General features: G+C 52.1%; 8 protein-coding genes across 8 annotated transcripts; 5 read left to right on the forward strand and 3 right to left on the reverse strand.

Moving 5' to 3' along the window:
- Positions 1-502: 502 nt before the first annotated feature.
- On the forward strand, positions 503-2390 carry RHO25_007895 (uncharacterized protein; the record flags this gene model as incomplete). The annotated part of the gene is made up of 6 exons (XM_023600062.1): positions 503-631; positions 688-1738; positions 1794-1935; positions 1985-2124; positions 2173-2315; positions 2370-2390. The coding sequence occupies 6 exons, from the start codon at positions 503-505 to the stop codon at positions 2388-2390; spliced, it is 1626 nt and encodes a 541-aa protein (XP_023449759.1).
- Positions 2391-2911: 521 nt separating this feature from the next.
- On the reverse strand, positions 2912-4908 carry RHO25_007896 (uncharacterized protein; the record flags this gene model as incomplete). The annotated part of the gene is made up of 6 exons (XM_023600063.2): positions 2912-3839; positions 3892-4100; positions 4161-4201; positions 4255-4380; positions 4438-4513; positions 4570-4908. 6 exons carry the CDS (start codon positions 4906-4908, stop codon positions 2912-2914), a joined length of 1719 nt encoding a protein of 572 aa, XP_023449141.1.
- A 1178-nt stretch (positions 4909-6086) lies between these two features.
- RHO25_007897 (uncharacterized protein) lies at positions 6087-7321 on the reverse strand (the record flags this gene model as incomplete). The annotated part of the gene is made up of 3 exons (XM_023600065.2): positions 6087-6281; positions 6337-6846; positions 6905-7321. 3 exons carry the CDS (start codon positions 7319-7321, stop codon positions 6087-6089), a joined length of 1122 nt encoding a protein of 373 aa, XP_023449143.1.
- A 783-nt stretch (positions 7322-8104) lies between these two features.
- Positions 8105-9378, forward strand: RHO25_007898 (uncharacterized protein; the record flags this gene model as incomplete). The annotated part of the gene is made up of 3 exons (XM_023600066.2): positions 8105-8580; positions 8633-8891; positions 8956-9378. The coding sequence occupies 3 exons, from the start codon at positions 8105-8107 to the stop codon at positions 9376-9378; spliced, it is 1158 nt and encodes a 385-aa protein (XP_023449142.1).
- A 34-nt stretch (positions 9379-9412) lies between these two features.
- On the forward strand, positions 9413-10447 carry RHO25_007899 (uncharacterized protein; the record flags this gene model as incomplete). Its single annotated transcript, XM_065602996.1, has 2 exons — positions 9413-9422; positions 9627-10447. The coding sequence occupies 2 exons, from the start codon at positions 9413-9415 to the stop codon at positions 10445-10447; spliced, it is 831 nt and encodes a 276-aa protein (XP_065459068.1).
- Positions 10448-10904: 457 nt separating this feature from the next.
- RHO25_007900 (uncharacterized protein) lies at positions 10905-12032 on the reverse strand (the record flags this gene model as incomplete). Its single annotated transcript, XM_023600068.2, has 3 exons — positions 10905-11263; positions 11737-11840; positions 11902-12032. 3 exons carry the CDS (start codon positions 12030-12032, stop codon positions 10905-10907), a joined length of 594 nt encoding a protein of 197 aa, XP_023449136.1.
- A 291-nt stretch (positions 12033-12323) lies between these two features.
- Positions 12324-12925, forward strand: RHO25_007901 (mitochondrial 54S ribosomal protein uL23m; the record flags this gene model as incomplete). Its single annotated transcript, XM_023600069.2, has 2 exons — positions 12324-12367; positions 12427-12925. The coding sequence occupies 2 exons, from the start codon at positions 12324-12326 to the stop codon at positions 12923-12925; spliced, it is 543 nt and encodes a 180-aa protein (XP_023449139.1).
- An 813-nt stretch (positions 12926-13738) lies between these two features.
- On the forward strand, positions 13739-18556 carry RHO25_007902 (uncharacterized protein; the record flags this gene model as incomplete). Its single annotated transcript, XM_023600070.2, has 1 exon — positions 13739-18556. The coding sequence occupies one exon, from the start codon at positions 13739-13741 to the stop codon at positions 18554-18556; it is 4818 nt and encodes a 1605-aa protein (XP_023449138.1).
- Between the last annotated feature and the right edge of the window lie 42 nt (positions 18557-18598).

Here is an 18598-nt window from a genome sequence, read left to right on the forward strand (position 1 = left end):
CGACCGCGTCACGTCGAAGAGCCTGAAGAAGATCCGCTTCACCTGAATCCCGGAGAGGATCTCGCGTTCCACCAACAGTGACAGGTTTCGTACTGCTTGGTCACGTAGCATTGAGGATTCCACATTCCAACACCGGTGAGTTTCCAATACTCTGCAATCCGTGTATTTCGACTTCACCGGTGTCGACAAGCCGTGGCAGATCCCTTTGTTGCACAAGCGGCAAGCCCGATGTCTCGGGGCGGGTAAGCCGCCAAGAAAGAAAACAAATATAGTAGAAGAGTAAATGAGGCTGAAGACGAAAGGTCCTACCTGCTGAGAAATCAGAATTCCTGCCAAAGAGCTGCGGCTGAGTGGAAGATGGGAGAAGTCATCGTAGGTGGCTACAGGATCGATGCTGGGAGAATAAGTTGACTGCTTCGTATGTTTAAGTGCACTACAACTGCCTCGTGTTTCCGTTCTCGAGATTTCACTCACTCACTGTGCAACAAACTTCTATTTCACAATGTCTACTGCATCGCAAGAGAATGTTGACCCGCAAGGAGACGTTATGAAAGCAGAAGCCAATTCATCTTCCAGCAGCGAAAGCGCGGGAGATGCTGTCACTCATACTCGAAAGATCCGAGGCCTTCCAGTGCGTACATCATGCACCTCATATACAACGCCACTATCAAGCTAACAACACAACAGTGGTTCCTCACCGTCGTCGCTGTCCTCTCCAGCATGCTCATGTATGCTCTTGACACAACAATCACAGCAGACCTCGGTCCTAGCATCGTGACACAATTCGACAGCATCGAACTTCTCCCCTGGCTTTCGGTCGGATTCATGCTCGGAGGCATAGTCGTCGTTCTCCCACTTGGCAAGCTCTATGGCAAATTCAACGCAAAATGGCTCTACATCATCTCTCTGGTCATCTTCCTTGCAGCTTCGGCAATCTGTGGAGCTGCACCCAACATGGACGCTATGATTGTCGGCAGAGTCTTCCTTGGTGCCGCCGGCAGTGGAATGTATTTCGGTGTTCTGAATTTGTTGTCTGTATATACGGAAGACAAGGAACGTCCGATTTATCTCTCACTCGTTGGATTCATCTGGGGCATCGGCACTGTTCTTGGACCTGTCGTTGGAGGAGGCTTCGACAAAGTCTCGTGGAGGTGGGCTTTCTACCTGAATTTGTTCATTGGTGGCGTGTTCGCTCCAATCTACGTCTTCTTGTTGCCGCCTTCGGATCCACAACCTGGGATGGCTACTAAAGCACGACTGAGCAATTTCGATGGGCTTGGATCCTTACTCTCAACTGGCTGCTTGCTCTGCGGCATCATGGCGATTAACTTCGGGGGCGCATTGTATAGCTGGAGCAGTGGAAGCATCATTGCTCTGTTCGTCGTTGCAGGTGTGCTTCTGATTGGCTTCAGCCTGCAACAAGTGTTCTCCTGGACGACCTCTGAGACCGAAAGAATGTTTCCAGTCCAGTTCTTCCGCAGCAAAGAAGCATGCTTGCTCTTCATCTGTGCCGCATGCTCGAACGCTGCAGGGTTCATTCCGATCTTCTATATTCCGGTCTACTTTATCTTCTCAAGAGGCGACAACGCTCTGGACGCGGCTGTCAGGCTTCTGCCACTGATCACGGTGATGAGCGCATCGATTATTGCGAACGGCTTCTTGATGAGTCGGTGGGGCTACTACATGCCGTGGTATGTGGCCGGCGCAGCACTTGCTTTGGTCGGCAACGTTCTGCTCTGTAAGTAATCTGACACCTTACTTGGCGATGCCACAAGTGCTAACAATGATTAAAGCTTTGATCACTGCTAATACAGCAGTCGCCAATATCTATGGCTACGAAGTACTAGTAGCAATTGGAGCTGGTCTGTTCATCCAAGCTGGATACGCTGCCATACAGACCGTGGTGGAGGCTGCTGAAATGGCATATGCCATCGCGTGAGTCGATCAGCACTCTTGTTTGGATTGTCGTTGACCTTTGTCGTAGATTCATGATGCTCGCACAATTCATTGGAATCGTGTTTGGTCTTGCAGTGGCGGGCGCCGTTTTCGTCAATGTCGCCATAAGCTCGCTGCACAGGATTCTACCTGGAACGCCCAGAGCTGAGATCCAGGCAATCATTGGAGGTATGCTCGGTCTTTCCAATCGACTATACCCACGTTAAAAGGGAACAGGCACATCCTCGCACGCTCTTTCAGACATGTCAGCAGAGTTGCGCGACCAAGTCATCTCCACCATCGTCGAGAGTTTGCAAGGCGTCTTCATCGCTGCTTATGCAGCAGCGGCTGTCGCTTTGATTGCTTCTGTGTTCTTGAAGGTAAGGCGAAAGCGCGCATACTCGTGACTTCAGCTGAGCTAATCTTGTCCACAGCGAAGCAGAGCTCTGGCATAGTGCCTGAAAAGGCTCAGCTACACAGTCCCCAGAGACTGCATAGAAAGGGGACTGCACAGATTCTCCGACTCTTCTCTTTCAGCGTTTACTGGCTGGTCTTTTCCCTTCATAGACATTATAGCGCCCGATGTTGAACGTAGTTGGAAGCCAGCGTCCGGAATAGTACCGTTGCCCTGTCCTGGAATGGTCGCAGCTAAGAAGTCGTGCTTCAGGCTTGTCCATAGGGAGGCTCGGGCTGCAACGTAAATTTCGAAAGGTGATCTGCGCCTCAGTATCACCACCGGTGGGGAGGGAGGCATGCAAGCGGCAGCAGGCGGAAGCTCGCGTGCCGGGTTCAGCAATAACCACCATCATCATAGTTCTGTTAACAAATATTGATGCGACTTGCATCGATGAATGAAAGAAGTCCCGATTCTTGATGTGAGGAAAGGCTGCACGCAAGGGTATCGATGAATTGCTATCATAGTACTCTGCAATCAGTCAACTGTACGACCAAAAACTTTCTTCCAAAGTCCGGCGAGTCAACCCGACTTGGCCATTTCCGAATGCTCGGCAGCAAGTCCATCCTTATACTGTGACACAACGCTGCCATCCAGCGTCTCACCGAAGACATCCACTTCAGTCGAAGCAAACTTCCGCGCTGAGACCTTGCGCTCGAACAACAGATCCATTTCAGCGAATGTCCTGCCCTTTGGCTCTGGAACACGGAAGTATGTGTAGATGCAGCAGAGGAAAGCCAGACCTGCCCAGAAGAATCCAGCGTAGCTGCCCCAGTCCCATGCGGTCGGGTTGATCATGTAGGGTGTGACAGTAGAGCAGATGATGGCGGCAATGATGTAGAGGTTGCGGCCCAGCACGACAGTCTTGATTTGCAGACGACGGGACGAGATCTCCGAGACGAGGGAGTAGCAAACTGTTCCGACAGTGAGCTGATATGTGAGAGCCCAGACCAGCATGATCGATCCAGTGGCAAGACCTGCAGTCTCACGATCGCCGACGAGACCCATGAAACCAATGATCAAGAGGAGCACAGTGAGGATACAGAGACCGGCAAGGTAGAGAGTTCGTCGACCAATGCCGAGGGACATCAGTCCCCAAGCTCCGAAGACACCGACCATGTTAATCGCGTACTGTCCCATGGCGAAGTCGTAGGAGTTCTCTGAGCTCACACCGGCTTGCTGGAGGAAGTAGGTCGAGTAGTTGGAGAAAGAGTTTCCAGCAAGGTTTTGGATGGCCCAGCACATGCAGACAATCTCAGTTCGGCGAAGGTCGGTGCCTCTGAAGCAGTCCAGATAAGAGGCTCCATGGGTAGTGTGCGTCTCAAGTTCGGTGGTATGAGCCATCATGGCAATAGTCTCATCGGCATTGAAGTTGGTCTCGCGATTCGTCGAAGTCAAACGAAGGAGCGATTTCTTCGCGTCTTCCAGACGTCCTTTCCTGACAAGCCACCTGGTGTCAAGTTAGTGCCCTGCATTAGTCGTTTCATTCTGCTTCTGCTTACCATGGAGACTCTGGCGCAAAGAACACGCCAATGATCAGTGGAACGGGCCACATCCATTGAAGTGCGTACGGAATGCGGTACGCCCACTCATCGGTACGAGTGAACATGGATCGAATGACTCCGATGGCAATGAGTTGTCCCAGCCCCCAGCAGCAGTTCACATATGTCGTCAAGTAGCCACGCAGGGCGATTGGGCATACTTCGGATGCCTATGTGACTGTCAGTATCTTGTGATCGTCAACACTTGGAAGGCAGGATTCTCTCCATACATAAGTGATTGTAAGTGTCTGGAAGACACCCCATGGCAATCCTGGCAAAAGTCAATACATATTTGGTGGCAATGGATACATCGATTCTGCTTACCACAGAGAATTTCTCCGACAAGCAAAGTCTCGATATTTGGCGCCGTGAAGAAGATCGTGATGAAGGCAATGATAAGACCAAGACATGTGATCACGACCTTGCGATAGCCGAATTTCTCCGATGCCCCTACGATGAATTAGCGAAGTTCGATCATATGCCTACACCAAATTCTTCGCAACTTACATCCGTTGATGAGGAGACCGAAGAATTGACCAACAAGAGCGCCGTTCGACAGACCAGCTTGCCACGGTGCCGAGACCTGAAGTCTATCGTCAACACTGCTCACTACGGTCCAGGTGCGGTATCGTAACTCACCTGATAAGGCGTCTCTGGGTTGCCGGTTGGTTCTCCGTACTTGCGGTTGAAAGGCGCGAAGCCGTAAAAGTTGTTCACCAGCGCAAGTTGATAGCCTTCCATGGCAATGCAGGTTGAAATGAGGACACTCCATGCAATGGCCTTGGGATACAGTCTGACACCCTGCAGGAGGGTCATCTTTTGTTCCTCATCGGAAGCCTTCTTCGCATCGAGGACGGTTTGCTTGTATGATTCGGTCGCGTTGAGCTCGTCGCCTTGCGAGAAATGTAGAGGTCCACCTGCGGCCTCAACATCGGCCTTCTTCTCGCTGTACGCGGATGCTCGTCTTTCGTCCGCCATGGCAGCTGTATTGATCGCTGGCAGATACCCTGCGACAAGTTTGTGATGCGAGGGAAGAGCTGGTGAGGAAGCAAATCCTTGCTCGGAGGCAAGACGAGAAGAGAAGCTGCAGATCTTTATGGTTCAGTGTAGCGTACCGCGCTAAGCTGCCACGAGACCACTCGCGTGCCCTACTACGCCTTTGAACTCCACTTATTGGAGCAGACGCCGATGTTGCTGGAATGGAAGAACATCTCCCCAGGGAGGCGTAACTCTCACGCGTGTGATTGGGAGCTCGCGAAGCTTCTGGAATAACCAAAGACCGATCCATGCCACTTCTCCGCTCCGACCAATGTTATCCCATGCGCTTCTCCATATGGGGTACCGAACCCCAGCGCTACGGATGAAGGTATGACCGTGAAGCAAAAACTGACCTCTTGTGATTGGAGAGTATTCCGCCGAAAGCTACCGAGAGGCGTCCACTAGGCCCAGAGCAGCAGTCCGTCGCATGCCAAGCCAGAAGCTGTCGGGGTCATGGTTCCCAAAGTTCTGGACCAAGCACATTGATCCGTGAGCCGCGAATTTGAGCCGAGACAGTTGTTCATGATGTGATGATTGTTCCTTCGCCAGAGTATGACTGATGATGAGTTGGTGCATTGCCGGAGGGTGTTGTGCAACGACACAGGTACCTATATTTATGTACGTGATCAGCCTCCCGACCTTGTTGGACGAAATGCTGAACTATACGGTCGATCTGAAGAGCTCATTGCCCGCCAAGGGCGACTTATGCCCGAAGTTTACACAGCAGAAGCAGCTGCATAATACATCGATCGATGTCAATGACTTGTACGACTTACTAATCAGCGTTCAGGAACTGTCAGACAGTGCTGCCATTGACTGAATTCGAAGGGCATTTCTGATTATGCACGTGAGAATTCACGGCTCGATAGCCGTTCTGGTCGCGTACGCCTGTGAAGCCCAAGGGAGATCCAGTCCGAAGTGACACCGATAGTCCCAGGTCCACAAAGCCACGTCAGTCAGGTGCGATGATCGCCATTGTGATATGGAGATGTTCTGTTTGCGGGCCTTCATACAGTAGTCAAATGCTGAGACACTGCTTGTGTGGGGAGCTCGACGACATCAGAGGCCGACATGTTCGAATGATAATTGATCAGCCGAACGACCAGGTGATGGAGCATTCATTGCAGCGTAAGCTTGCCCGACGCGATCTCCTCATCTGTGAATTGCGCAAGAGGGTCCACCTTATCGAAGGCATAGTCAGCCCGCTCTTGGCGGCTCATCTTCATGATGTTGAACTCCTCGCCGCCAATAAGGGGAGCAGAACCAGCAAGAATAGTTTTACGGTAGCCGTGCATCGTGCGATACTCCCGAAGCTGGATAAACAACTTAGCACGTACGTTGCTCTGACATGTTCACAGCTTAACTCACCAGTGGTGTCCACTTCCATCGTTCGGCTTTTACCTTGCCGTCCAGAGGTGCTGCATTGATACCATCCAATACGCCCTGAATGCCGGAAACGCCCTGCTCAGCCAAGTTGATGTTGATCTTCTCCGCATAGGCGACCAGTGCTTCCTGCCAGTCGACATCTTCTGGCTCTTCACCAGCATCGTCTACGTCGGAGAGTTCCGAGAACTCGATAGTGGTCTCATTGGCTGATGTCGACCAGAGAAGGTAGAGCGCCATGACATGGCCGAGGTCTCGAAACTTGGAGTCTGAAGTAAGCTGTCCAATGCGATCGAGCTCATTGAGCATGGTCAAGATCATGCAGCCGATCAACGAGTTCAGTCGCGCGCATCTATCGCCATCATCCACCATCATCCAGGGCATGCTGAGGTCTCGATTCAGATAGTGAGCCAAGGTGGCAACGACAGCCCACATCTGCTGATAATTGTACTTCTTTCCCTTCTGAGGCTTGAGCTCCTTGTTGAATGCTTGAACCTTCAATACGTCAGTATTTTCAAACGCCTGAAGCACTTTCTTCGCAACGGCTACTCACCATATTCTCAATGATCTCGATAATGCCATATCCGAGAAAGTCGTTGTATACATACATGTCGAAGCTGTCTGGGTCACGATGGTCGGTGGCCTGGTAGGTAGCACCGAGCATATCAAGACTTTCCTTGAGCATAATCCACTTCCATTCTGGGTGCTCAGAAGCCGGCTTGCCCCAGATGGAGTTGCTTTCTTCGTCTCCGTCTTCGTCTTCATCCTCGTCATCGTCGTCATCTTTTTCGGATGCGTATGGAGGCTTGCTGATGCATACGTATTCGTAGTTGCCAGTGAAGGAGGATTGTTCGAATTGCGACTTCGCACTCACGCGTTGTCTTTTGGGCTTGTTATTCTCAGCTGCCTGTTCGGTTGATCCTTGTACGTTGGGGTCAGATTCAGCAAGTGGCCTCTTTGCTCTCGGCATCCTGATATTAGACTACGGGTTGTGAATACTCCGCTCGTTATGATGGTGCCCGTGGGTGGAAATGTATGGATGGTGCGAGGTTCTGCTTCTGCCCGAAGACGCGTTGTTGACGCGCCGCGCCGAGATCCAACCCTGATCGCTGACTGACTGCAATCAAACTGACGCACAGACAGGAGGTCGCAGCAAAAGTACGAAAAAGTGACATCGCGGACATTGTCGTTTCTCGCATGATTTCTTGCACCCACAGTGAGAAGATTGCTAACAGGTGACAGTGGCTATTATCTCGTCGACATGGCAGCAAGGACTACCGGGCCGGGCGGGCAGAAGTCGATTCACAGAGGAGTCGCGGGCCGACACTCCGACAGTATTAGTAAAACACATCTGACTGTAGAACTTCACGTCTCTGACAAACAGGCAAGACCGAGCCACGAAGACCAATCTGCTTCCATTTCGTGAGCGGATGTGATGCGGTACATTTCTCGCTCGCTTCGACATGTGTCGAGCAGTGCGGCATCCTTTTCTGAAAAAGAGGTGCGCTTGTCAACCTAACGAGCGCCACATGGCACGACCAGCCCCTGAGATGCTCGCCAAAGACCTTTCATCAGTATTCGTGTTGGCTGGCGCTGGATGGTGCAATACCAACGAAGGAGTCGGTAGCGCCATCAGAATGTAGGGGCGCATTTTTCTTCAACATGATCCTTCTCCTGACCTGATTTGCGCAATATAATACCCACGCCAGCATCGCACGGACTTCTTGCCTCGTGGCAAAAGTGGGCATCCAAGATGGCAAGACTTACTACGCTTCTAGGCGATCCGACCGTGCAGCGGAATATCCTGCTCATATTGCTTGTGTTTTCCTGCATCAGCACGGTCTTCAAATCCGTCGAAGTCACTAGGATCAGCTCTTCACCCACCACGGATCAAGATGCCATTGCTGCGCCAGAGTCTCTGAAAAATCCGGCCTCTAATTCTGTTTTCACGGCTCAGACCAAGGACGAGTATGAGTATTCCGATATTTACAAGCAGGGTGGGGCTTCCGAAATCACCAAAGTCTCAATGATGTACGGCAGCCGTACCAAGGATGTACGATACAAGGCTGCTCTGCATAGCCAAAGGCAACACGCGGAGCATCATGGACATGGGCTGAAGATCCTCTCAACCGGATTCAAAAGCGAATTCTGGTCCAAGTACTCATTCCTGTTGAAAATCATGCTAGAGGAGCTCGAGAAGCCGAAAGATCGGCGTACGAAGTGGTTATGGTACGCGGCATTTTGCTCGTTGGTGTTTCAATCGACTGATATGCTGCAATAGTTGGGTCGGATATGATGTTATCCTGATGAACGCTTACATTCCCCTTGACATTTTCCTCCCTCATGGCAAGAATCTGTCTCACATCAACGCTTTGGTCACTCGAGACTGGGCAGGTCTCAACTCGGACGTCTTTTTCCTTCGCGTCAACGAATGGTCCACCCGATATTTATCCAGCATTATGAGCTATTACGAGAACAAGCCACGTCTTCAATTCGAAAGGGGATCTGATCGACGTGCTCAACAATACGTGACCGGACATGTCAGTTTCCTGCACAGTCTGACTGCCTATATTCGTGGATTTCGCCACTGACGATGCCACACAGCTTCTCTACCGCAATCAAACAATGCTGCTGCCCGCACGTTGGTTTAATTCAGTCGAGCCCGTGGTCAGCTCTACAGATGATTCAAACATAGCCAAGCCACAGCTTACTGCGCAAAACGTGACTCAAGATTCATTTAGGGAAGCCCCTGGGCTCGAGTCACAGTACAGAGATAATGTGTTCCAGCCAGGAGACGTCATGCTGAAAATTTCAGAGGACAAGAAGAAAAATGAAGTGCTTGATTTGGTGAAAGCGGCGAAAAAAGAAGAAGCAGGCTATCTTGTGTCGCCGGACAGGCTCGAAATCCTGGAAGAAATTCAGCGATTTTGGCGGGGTCCTCAGATTCCGGGAGTTCATACAGCTGTACCTGGAGTCCACAAAGTTGGTCCTCACGGGCATTCGCATGGAGATAGAGCGTGGAGATAGCACTATTTTGCATAGATGTACAGAAGTTGAAGAAATGGTTGGGCGTGGCCAATAAAGTTTCGTGATCCCTGTCGACGCGACGCGTGCAAAGTCGCGTCTCTCGTAAATTGATCAGGCAAACACACCCCACCATCTGGACATCATCTCTCTCTTCCTTCATCACCGCTCCGCTAAGTCTCACAACATCGCAATAATGGGTATGCTAGTCTGGTTTTTTTGCGCAACCACCTAGCGCTAACAATTCTTAGACTATGGATACAGCACCACCAGCTACGGCGCTCAAGGCGGCAACAGCGGCGGCGGTTTCATGCCAGGCTCGCAGAACGAGAACTCCGCATCCAACAAACGCACTTACGGCAAAGATACACTCCGTCCTGTCACGATCAAACAACTCCTCGATGCTCATCACCCTCACCCCGATGCCGACCACTTCATGATCGGCGAGTCAGAAACAACACAAGTCACCTTCGTTGGCCAGATCCGTAACATCTCCGCGCAAACCACCAATGTCACCTACAAACTCGATGATGGCACTGGTATCATCGAAGTCAAAGTCTGGGTCGATGCAGATACACTCGCGGCGGAAGAGGCAGGCGGCATGGTGAGAAAAGACAAGCCAGTGGAGCAAGGTTACGCGAGAGTCTGGGGCAGACTAAAGCAGTTCAATAACAAGCGACATGTCGGAGCGCAGTACATTCGCGCGATCGAGGATAATAATGAGATCGCATACCATTTGCTGGAGGCGACGGTGGTACATTTGCACTTCGCGAAGGGACCAGTGGACCAGCTACAGCAAGGAGGACAGGCGAATGGAGGACAACAGCAAATTACGAATGGCGGAGGCGGAGGTGGAGGAGGTGATCTTGCGGGCGTATCGACGGCGGCTAGAAAGGTGCTGCAGGCTTTGAGAGCTACACCGCAGACGAATGAAGGATTACATGCGCAAGTTATCGCGCAGAATACGGGACTGGAATTGACAGAGGTGTACAAGGCTGGTGATGAGTTGATGGGGCTGGGCAAAGTCTACACGACAGTGGATGACATGACCTGGGCATTGCTGGACTTGTGAGGTGTTCTTTACGCGATTAATGAAAGAAGGCTTAAGAAGTGCGGGCCGAGAGAAAGCAAAATGACTGAAAGAAGGCGAGATACTGCGGGCATGATCATGTCTTCTGTTTTGGTCACCAATGGCAGCGGAAACAGCATTGAAGCGGCCGAGTTGAGCCAGATCTCCGAATGACCTGGCATCGGAAAGGTCAAGGTGGACGAGCTGACCGATAAAACTATGGCATCGTTCGGCAGGCTCGATGTCGACACATGCACAGATAGAGGTGACAGCGTATATGCTGTACCTCCGCAGTCCGGCACACGCACCGCATCACAGCCGGAGTTCGACTGCTGCACGGGCTAGCAGGCCCTGTCAATACTTAACAATATAACATCTCTACAAACACTGCGCCACCACTTGCTGCTAATCATAAGTCATATCTTCGTGTCATCGCACTTCCGGTTTTCCTCCGCTAGCCTTACCACAGCCCACCAAATAGAACAGCCTTCTCGCTTCCTCTCTTCCCACCCTCGACATTAATACTCAAAAACAATACACAAGCCGCCACAATCGCGCATGCCACAACTGTGAACATAACTTGCGTGCCCCAACCACTCTGAACCAACGCCTGCCTTCGTGAATATCGATTGACAGTTTTGATGTAGTTGTTGAGACCGGAGACGAGACAAGCGACCGCCAGACACCAGAAGAGTAGGCCGAAGGGGAGGGCGATCTTGCGTTCGAGTTTCGAGGGTTGGTTGTGGAGATGGAAGGATATGAGAATGGCGATGCTGACTATGGCCATGTAGACTGCTAGGCGGAGCCAGGAGAGGAAAGCTGTTTGTGGGAGAAAAGGTGTTAGCAGTGAAGAGGTAAGCTATGGAGACAAGATGCTGGCGTTTGGGAGGCAGCGTGGGCCGCGGGGCTGCAGTGCACAGTGTAAATGAATTCTTGCTAGGCAAAGTCTACTGTTCCAAGAGTTGAGACCGGATCGTGGTGTATGTTCCTTAAAAAGTACGCTCCTGTGGCAAAACAATGAACCTTGGCAAGAGGGACTCAGCAACATGCAACCAGCCGGAAAGGCAGTAATTACTCCTCGTAACTGGACGTGAGCTTCCGTGTTCGAACCGGCACACTCTCAAGTGTGACTTGCGTTTCTTCCCACTCAGCCAAGACCAATTGTTGAGGACGAGGGGCTTAGTTTGGTACATGAACGTCCAGTCCGTGACTTGTGCTCGGCAAGAGTATCCCAGATGATCCAAATAGAGAACAAGAGCTTATGATATGGGACAAGACAGGATGTTACGTACTTCGTTCAGCAGCGCAGTGGTCTCTCGCATCACTGTCATTGTTATCGAAAAGTAGTGGCCCCAGAAAGGGTCTTGCACCAAAGGCTTTGCTCCGAGTATTACGTCTATAAGAAGACTTTAGCACGCACTATTCAAGCCCTGTACTATGACTACGATTTGGCCTACTGGTGAACAAGAATCGGCTTGGCATTGAACGGGTTGTAGAGCGGATTGTACGGCTCGTTGAAGAACTCTCTATCAGCGCTGGAGGCAGAGAGTGTAGACAGCGAACGTGCGATACTGGGCCGCGTCGGCATAGCTGTACATCAATAACGATACAAATACTTGTAGTTGAGATGAGTGATTGTTGAGAGCCTCGTGATGTCCGAGGAAAGAGGTAAGCCGGGGATACTTCGGAGTTCTCGGAAGCGGAGTTGGTAGCAAGACCTCCGTAGCGGTTTCTTGATGAGATACAACCACACGTACAGTCAGCCCACAACTATCGCATTCCCGTCTTCATACACTCGTTGTCGTCGCAATTGACAGAAGATAAGCGCGCCGGCCCCTGATACTGAGAAGAGAGACGATCCAAGACGAGCGCCGCCGCAATGGCTCTCGCATCATTCAAAGTCGGAGCCAAAGAGCTCTTTATGTACGAAGGCACAGCATAGCACAGCTCAGGACCTTCTCCCAACTGACATCCACTCATAGCCCCGACGTCAGTATCGCTCTCCTTCGTACCCCCGGACTTCCCGCCAATAATGCCAAATTCCACGTTCCACTCTGGTTCTCCAAACTCGACCTCCGCGATTATCTTTTCCACGTATACGGCGTCGAGATCCTCTCCGTCCGCAGCTATGTCAAACAATCACGCGTACAATCCGGTCGTCCAGGCCTAATTAGACCCGCATTCAAGCGATGGCATCGCCCCCGAGCAACGAAATTCATGACAGTAGAATTGGCGAGGCCGTTCGTTTGGCCAGAGGAGCCCGACGACGGGTATGTAGAGTGGGGACTGAAGGAGAACAATGACGTCGAGAAGGAAAACACAAAGTGGCAGGAGCTGCACATGGGGCAGAATAGAGATCAGTTGGTCAATGAGGAGAGGAGGGAGAGAATGCGGGAGCAGGCGAAGGCGCTGTTGGAAGGGAAAGCGAAATGGAAGGCACCTGAGGGGAGAACGGGGAGGGATTTTAGGAGAGGGGAATAATGAGAGCGCCCGGCATAGTACGTGGGAGAGACATGCTGAGAGATGTGAAAGACTTGCACAGTGATGCGCTCCTTTGCCTGGTGATCTGTCGCCGACAGCTGGCGGCCGTGCGGTATCCGGGTAGGAAGATGACATTGTCATACCCTAAGAGGAGAAGTACGGCCGGGATTGGCATAGCCGTACAGCAAGAATTCCGGATCCCACAGGGCCTCTCACGAAACGTGCCCTGTAGTATCAGGAGGCTTTTTCCAGACTCGAACTTCGGTCATAATGGACAGCTGCACAAAGCTACCACAAAGAACTGCACAAGAGGCATGCCAATGGGCGACACGCCTTGTCATGGCAGGCCTCAATTGGGTGTGCAAGCACGCCAGGATTCACGAAGCGACTGATGGCGCGAGAAAGCATGTGGTGTAGCGTATAGGTCGTAAAGCAGGAGCAAGGCAGCTGAAGCAGCATCTGAATTGCGACGTAACATTTCAAACCACAGTCTTGATGTGAATGTAGCAGCATTTTGCATATATCTTCCAACATGTGAAAGTGCTGTGGCTGGCTGCTCAATATGCCGAAGAGCACATGCATACTCGAGTCGAGTCGCGTGTGGTTTCTTGGCAGACTCCAGTTGTCCGCAGCTGTGTCGATCACATCGACCCCGTGGAGAGACAGTGCATAGCGGCACGAAACGACACGTATGAAGAACAATAACTTCCTTCCTGCCACAATCCTTCTCTGAGCAGGCAGACATCATCGCCAATGGCTACGTAAAGCCATCTTCACAGGCCATCGAATTCCTGTCGAGTCCTGCACAACACAATGACAGCCTCCATGGCTGCAATACCGGTAGCTGTCGACCCAGTGTCGCTAGTCGTGACAGAATGCATTACCGTCACTTCGGCCATGCGCAAGCATGCGCGCTGGGCACATTCGAGTATATCGTCCATTCTCGGCTCCTCGACGCACTCGCGAACGACCTCCTCCGACCTTACAGCGCAACGGACTCTCCAAGAGCGGGAACGAACGCGAGCGAGCAGCAAGATTGACCTAATAGAGCCGTACTTCAGCAACTACAACAATGGCAGCAGTAGTGGAGGTGGTGATGACACCTCGCGATGGGGTCTGCGCGGCAAGAAGGGCCAGTCACTACAGGACAATCCTCTGATGAGCGGGTTCGCAAAGCTGAGAGCTGAGCTGAAGGGCGTTAGAGACATTGAGACGATTGCTACGCCGGACCTACTGCATCCCTTCCTCCAGGTCATACGATCCAGCAGCACTACTGCGCCCATTACGAGTCTCGCTCTGATCGCCATCACCAAGATGCTGGCATACAATGTCATCAGTCCCAACAGCCCTAAATTCGCCCAAGGCATGCAGCTGCTGGCAAGCTCGGTTACCCATTGTCGGTTCGAGGGCGACAACTCTCCTTCGGACGAAGTTGTGTTCCTACGCATTTTGAAGCTTATGGAGGACATGATATGTGGGGCGTCAGGAGAAGTGCTGGGAGACCAGTCCGTGTGCGAGATGATGGAGTGCGCGCTCTCCATCTGCTGCCACTTGAGGATGTCCGAGGTTCTCAGAAGAAGCGCGGAAATTAGCATGGTCACAATGTGCCAGACCATCTTCACCAGGCTCAAGACGCTGGAAGCAGAATTTGAGGGTGACGAGGTTGGAGACATGGAGCAAGAGCTGGGCCCGGAGGAGATGGAGGCCGCTAAGATTGACTCCAATGGTGATCTTGGGCCTGATAATATGAAGAAGCAACGGTCGAGTCTGACGCTCGATGTACCTGGGACGAACACGGATACGCGACCGAGTACGGACATGAACAGCAGTCAGATTGATCTGAGCTCAAGAAGTGGAGAAGAAGAGCCGGAGGACGATGTTGATGTCAAGCCTTATGGGCTTCCGAGTATTCGGGAGCTGTTCAGAGTGCTAGCTGATCTACTGGACCCGCATGATCGACAACGCACAGACACGCTCAGAGTAATGGCCTTGCGTATTGTCAACGTCGCGTTGGAGGTTGCCGGGCCCAGCATCGCGAACCACCCTTCCTTGGCCAGTCTAGCGAAGGACACCCTGTGCCGGAATCTGTTCCAGCTGGTCAGGAGCGAGAATATTGCAATTCTACATGAGTCGCTCAGAGTGGCGGGAACGCTGCTTGCAACATGTCGAAGTGTGCTTAAGCTCCAGCAAGAACTTTTCTTGAGTTACGTGGTGGCGTGCTTACATCCTCGAGTACCCATACCCGAAGAGCCAAACATTGATCCTTCACTATATCAGGGCGTGCCTCACGCCCCGACCTTGACACGACCACAGCCTTCGACGCCCGGGGGCAACAATGTCCCGTCGAGCGGCCGCTCTACACCCGTGCCTGTTCGAGATCGACAAAAGCTGGGTATGGAAGGAGGCTCGAGGAAACCAGATGCGAGAGAAGCGATGGTGGAGAGTGTTGGTGGTCTTGTTCGAATACCAAGCTTCATGGCAGAGCTCTTCGTCAACTACGACTGCGAGACCGATCGAAGTGACCTCTGCACAGACATGGTCGGACTACTGTCAAGAAATGCCTTCCCGGATTCCGCAACTTGGAGCACGACCAACGTGCCTCCGCTCTGTTTGGATTCTCTCTTGGGATTTGTGCAGTTCATTGCTGAGCGCATGGATGACGAGCCTGTTACTACTGGTTTGCCCGAAGTGCAAAAGCTGCGAGAGCAGCGGCAGCGGAAGAAGGTCATAATACGTGGCGCGACCAAGTTCAACGAGAGCCCTAAGGGTGGCATCGCTTTCTTGGCCGCTTCTGGCATCATTGCAGATCCAAACGATCCGCACTCTGTGACAAGCTTCCTGAAGGGTACCACACGGATCGACAAGAAAGTCCTTGGAGAGTTCATTTCGAAGAAGTCGAACGAGGCTATTCTTGACGCTTTCATGGATCTGTTCGACTTTGGCGACCTTCGTGTTGATGAGGCACTGCGGCAGCTGCTCAACTCATTCCGTCTTCCTGGAGAGTCTGCGCTGATCGAACGGATCGTGACAGTCTTCTGTGAGAAGTACATGAAGGCTGTCCAGCCGGAACAAATTATCGACACTGACGCTGCATTCGTGCTGACGTACGCTATCATCATGTTGAATACCGACCAGTACAATCCCAACGTCAAGGCAACAAATCGGATGAAGTTTGAGGACTTCCAGCGCAACCTCCGTGGCGTCAACGGTGGAAAGAACTTTGATGAAGAGTTCTTGCGCAAGATCTATGAAGCAATCAAAGCTCGCGAAATCGTTCTGCCCGAAGAGCATGACAACAAGCACGCTTTTGAGCATGCGTGGAAGGAGCTGTTGATGAAGGTCAATACTGCTGAAAACCTGGTGATCTGCGAGACGAATATCTACGATGCGGACATGTTTGCTGCGACTTGGAGACCTATCGTGGCGACACTCAACTATGTTTTCGTGTCAGCTACGGAGGATGCCGTCTTCCAGAGAGTGATCGCTGGCTACAGCCAGTGTGCTCAAATCGCCGCACGACATGGCATTTCGGAATGTCTTGATCACATCATTCTGAGCCTTGCCAAGATCAGCACACTCGCAACGGAGACTCCTCCAAGCACGAGCTTGAATACCGAAGTCCAAGCAAGTGGCAAGAGTATTATGGTGAGCAAGTTCGCAGTCGACTTTGGCAGAGACCACAAGGCCCAGCTGGCAACTCTTGTCCTTTTCCGCATTATCAACGGCCATGAAGACACAATTCGGGATGGCTGGACTCAGATTGTTCGCATCATTGTGAATCTCTTCGTCAACTCTCTTGTGCCCACGAGTTTCACGAGTATATCCCGCGATCTGGATCTACCGCCCATACCTCTACAGTCTCCAGCCCAGGTCATCGAGCGCAATGATAAGAGCAATGACGTTGGGCTGTTCAGCGCTTTCACAAGCTATGTCAGCAGCGTGATGAACGATGAACCTCCGGAGCCGAACGATCAAGAAATCGAGGCCACGTTAACAACGGTTGACTGCATAAATGCATGTCGCTTTGAAGAGATCCTGGGCAATGTCAGCGAGTTGCCGATTGACAGTCTCAAGAGCCTGACCATGTCGTTGCTCTCACATTTGCCAGAACAAGACTCTCCCAGAGTCATCGCAGTGAAGCCAGAATTGCCTGCGCCTACACCGCTGCGAGGCAACGGCACCAAAGTCCGGGACGAGCCTCCTGCATACAACCCCGCTGTTGTGTACGTATTAGAGCTTGGCACGATACTTGCGCTTCGCGACGAAGAAACCATCACGATATTGGGACCAGAAGTCGCCGAGGCGCTGACCAGCGTGACCCGCGATACGGACAGACTACACCCAGTGGCGCTGAGTCGAACGGTATTCTACCTGCTCAGTCTGCTTCGAGCAAGTAATGACCACGGGTACATTCGAGCCCCAGTCGTCCTGCACGCGATCTCCTCCTTTCCGCAAAACTTACTCAAACAGTGTGCTCTACCAATCCTGAAGGGTATATACGGATGCATCTCCGGCCCTCAAGCAGAACTTCGCAATGAGCTGGCTGGAAGTCCAGACTTCTGGAACATCGTGCATAATCTGCACCGTGAGACAGATGCTGCTGGACTAGTTTTTCAGATCGCGGAGAGTGTATCAGATGGCCCGAATGCCGCGATAACACCTGACAATTACGAAGCTTGCGTGGCGTTACTCAATGCCTTCGCTACAGCTGGCAGCATTGGCGCACGTGCAGAACAGGCCGCGCGTGCGGAAGCGTATCCACAATCCGGACGAAGAGGGCAAAAGCCGCCTTCGCGCAAGGCCGAGAACGCAGAAGAGGAGACGACGCCTGAGAAGAAGAAGCCCAAGAAGCCTGAAGCCGTCGTCCGTGGTGCTCGTGCCATTTCTTTAGTCTCGCAGCTGGCAGGAAGGGTGCCTCAGCTCATCAAGCAATCGCAGCTCGAAACGGAAGAAGCTTGGAAGACGTACTGGTCCCCCGTCTTCCGCTGCCTTGCTACCCAATCCACAAATCCTTGTCGCGAGATTCGGCAGCTGTCTCTTTCCAGCTTACAGCGATGCCTACTCTCTCCCGAGCTCGCTTCGCCCGATCACACCGAGTGGACTAACATTTTCTCGGAAGTGCTCTTCCCGCTGATTCAACAACTCCTGAAACCCGAAGTCTACCAAACCGATATGGTTGGCATGGGCGAGACTCGTGTACAAGCAGCACAGCTTCTGTGCAAGATCTTCCTACACTACCTCGTCCTGCTTTCGGAATGGCCTGGTGTTGCGGAGCTCTGGTCTGGGATATTGGAAGTCATGGAGCGGCTGATGGGAAGTGGACAGCGGGACGGTGGAATCCTGGAGGAAGCTGTGCCGGAGAGCTTGAAGAATATTTTGCTGGTCATGGGCTCGGGTGGGTACATGATCCCGCCGCCTGTGGAAGGCGATGATGAGCGGACAGACTTGCAGAAGAAGCTCTGGGATGAGACAGAAGTTCGCTTGGAGAGGTTCCTGCCTCAGCTGATGAATGACGTATTCCCAGAGAGGGGCCCGCGAAAGGCTGCAGAGGCTGAGGAGGCGACAGAGGAGAAGGCGAAGGTGGAAGAGGCAGCAGAGGAGGACGACAGTGCGGAGAAGGCAGAGGCGTAGATGAAATGAGCATTTGCATGTGAAAAAAGTGTAGATGCATAG

This window comes from Cercospora beticola, chromosome 5, assembly GCF_033473495.1.
Source record: "Cercospora beticola chromosome 5, complete sequence".
Taxonomy (NCBI): domain Eukaryota; kingdom Fungi; phylum Ascomycota; class Dothideomycetes; order Mycosphaerellales; family Mycosphaerellaceae; genus Cercospora; species Cercospora beticola.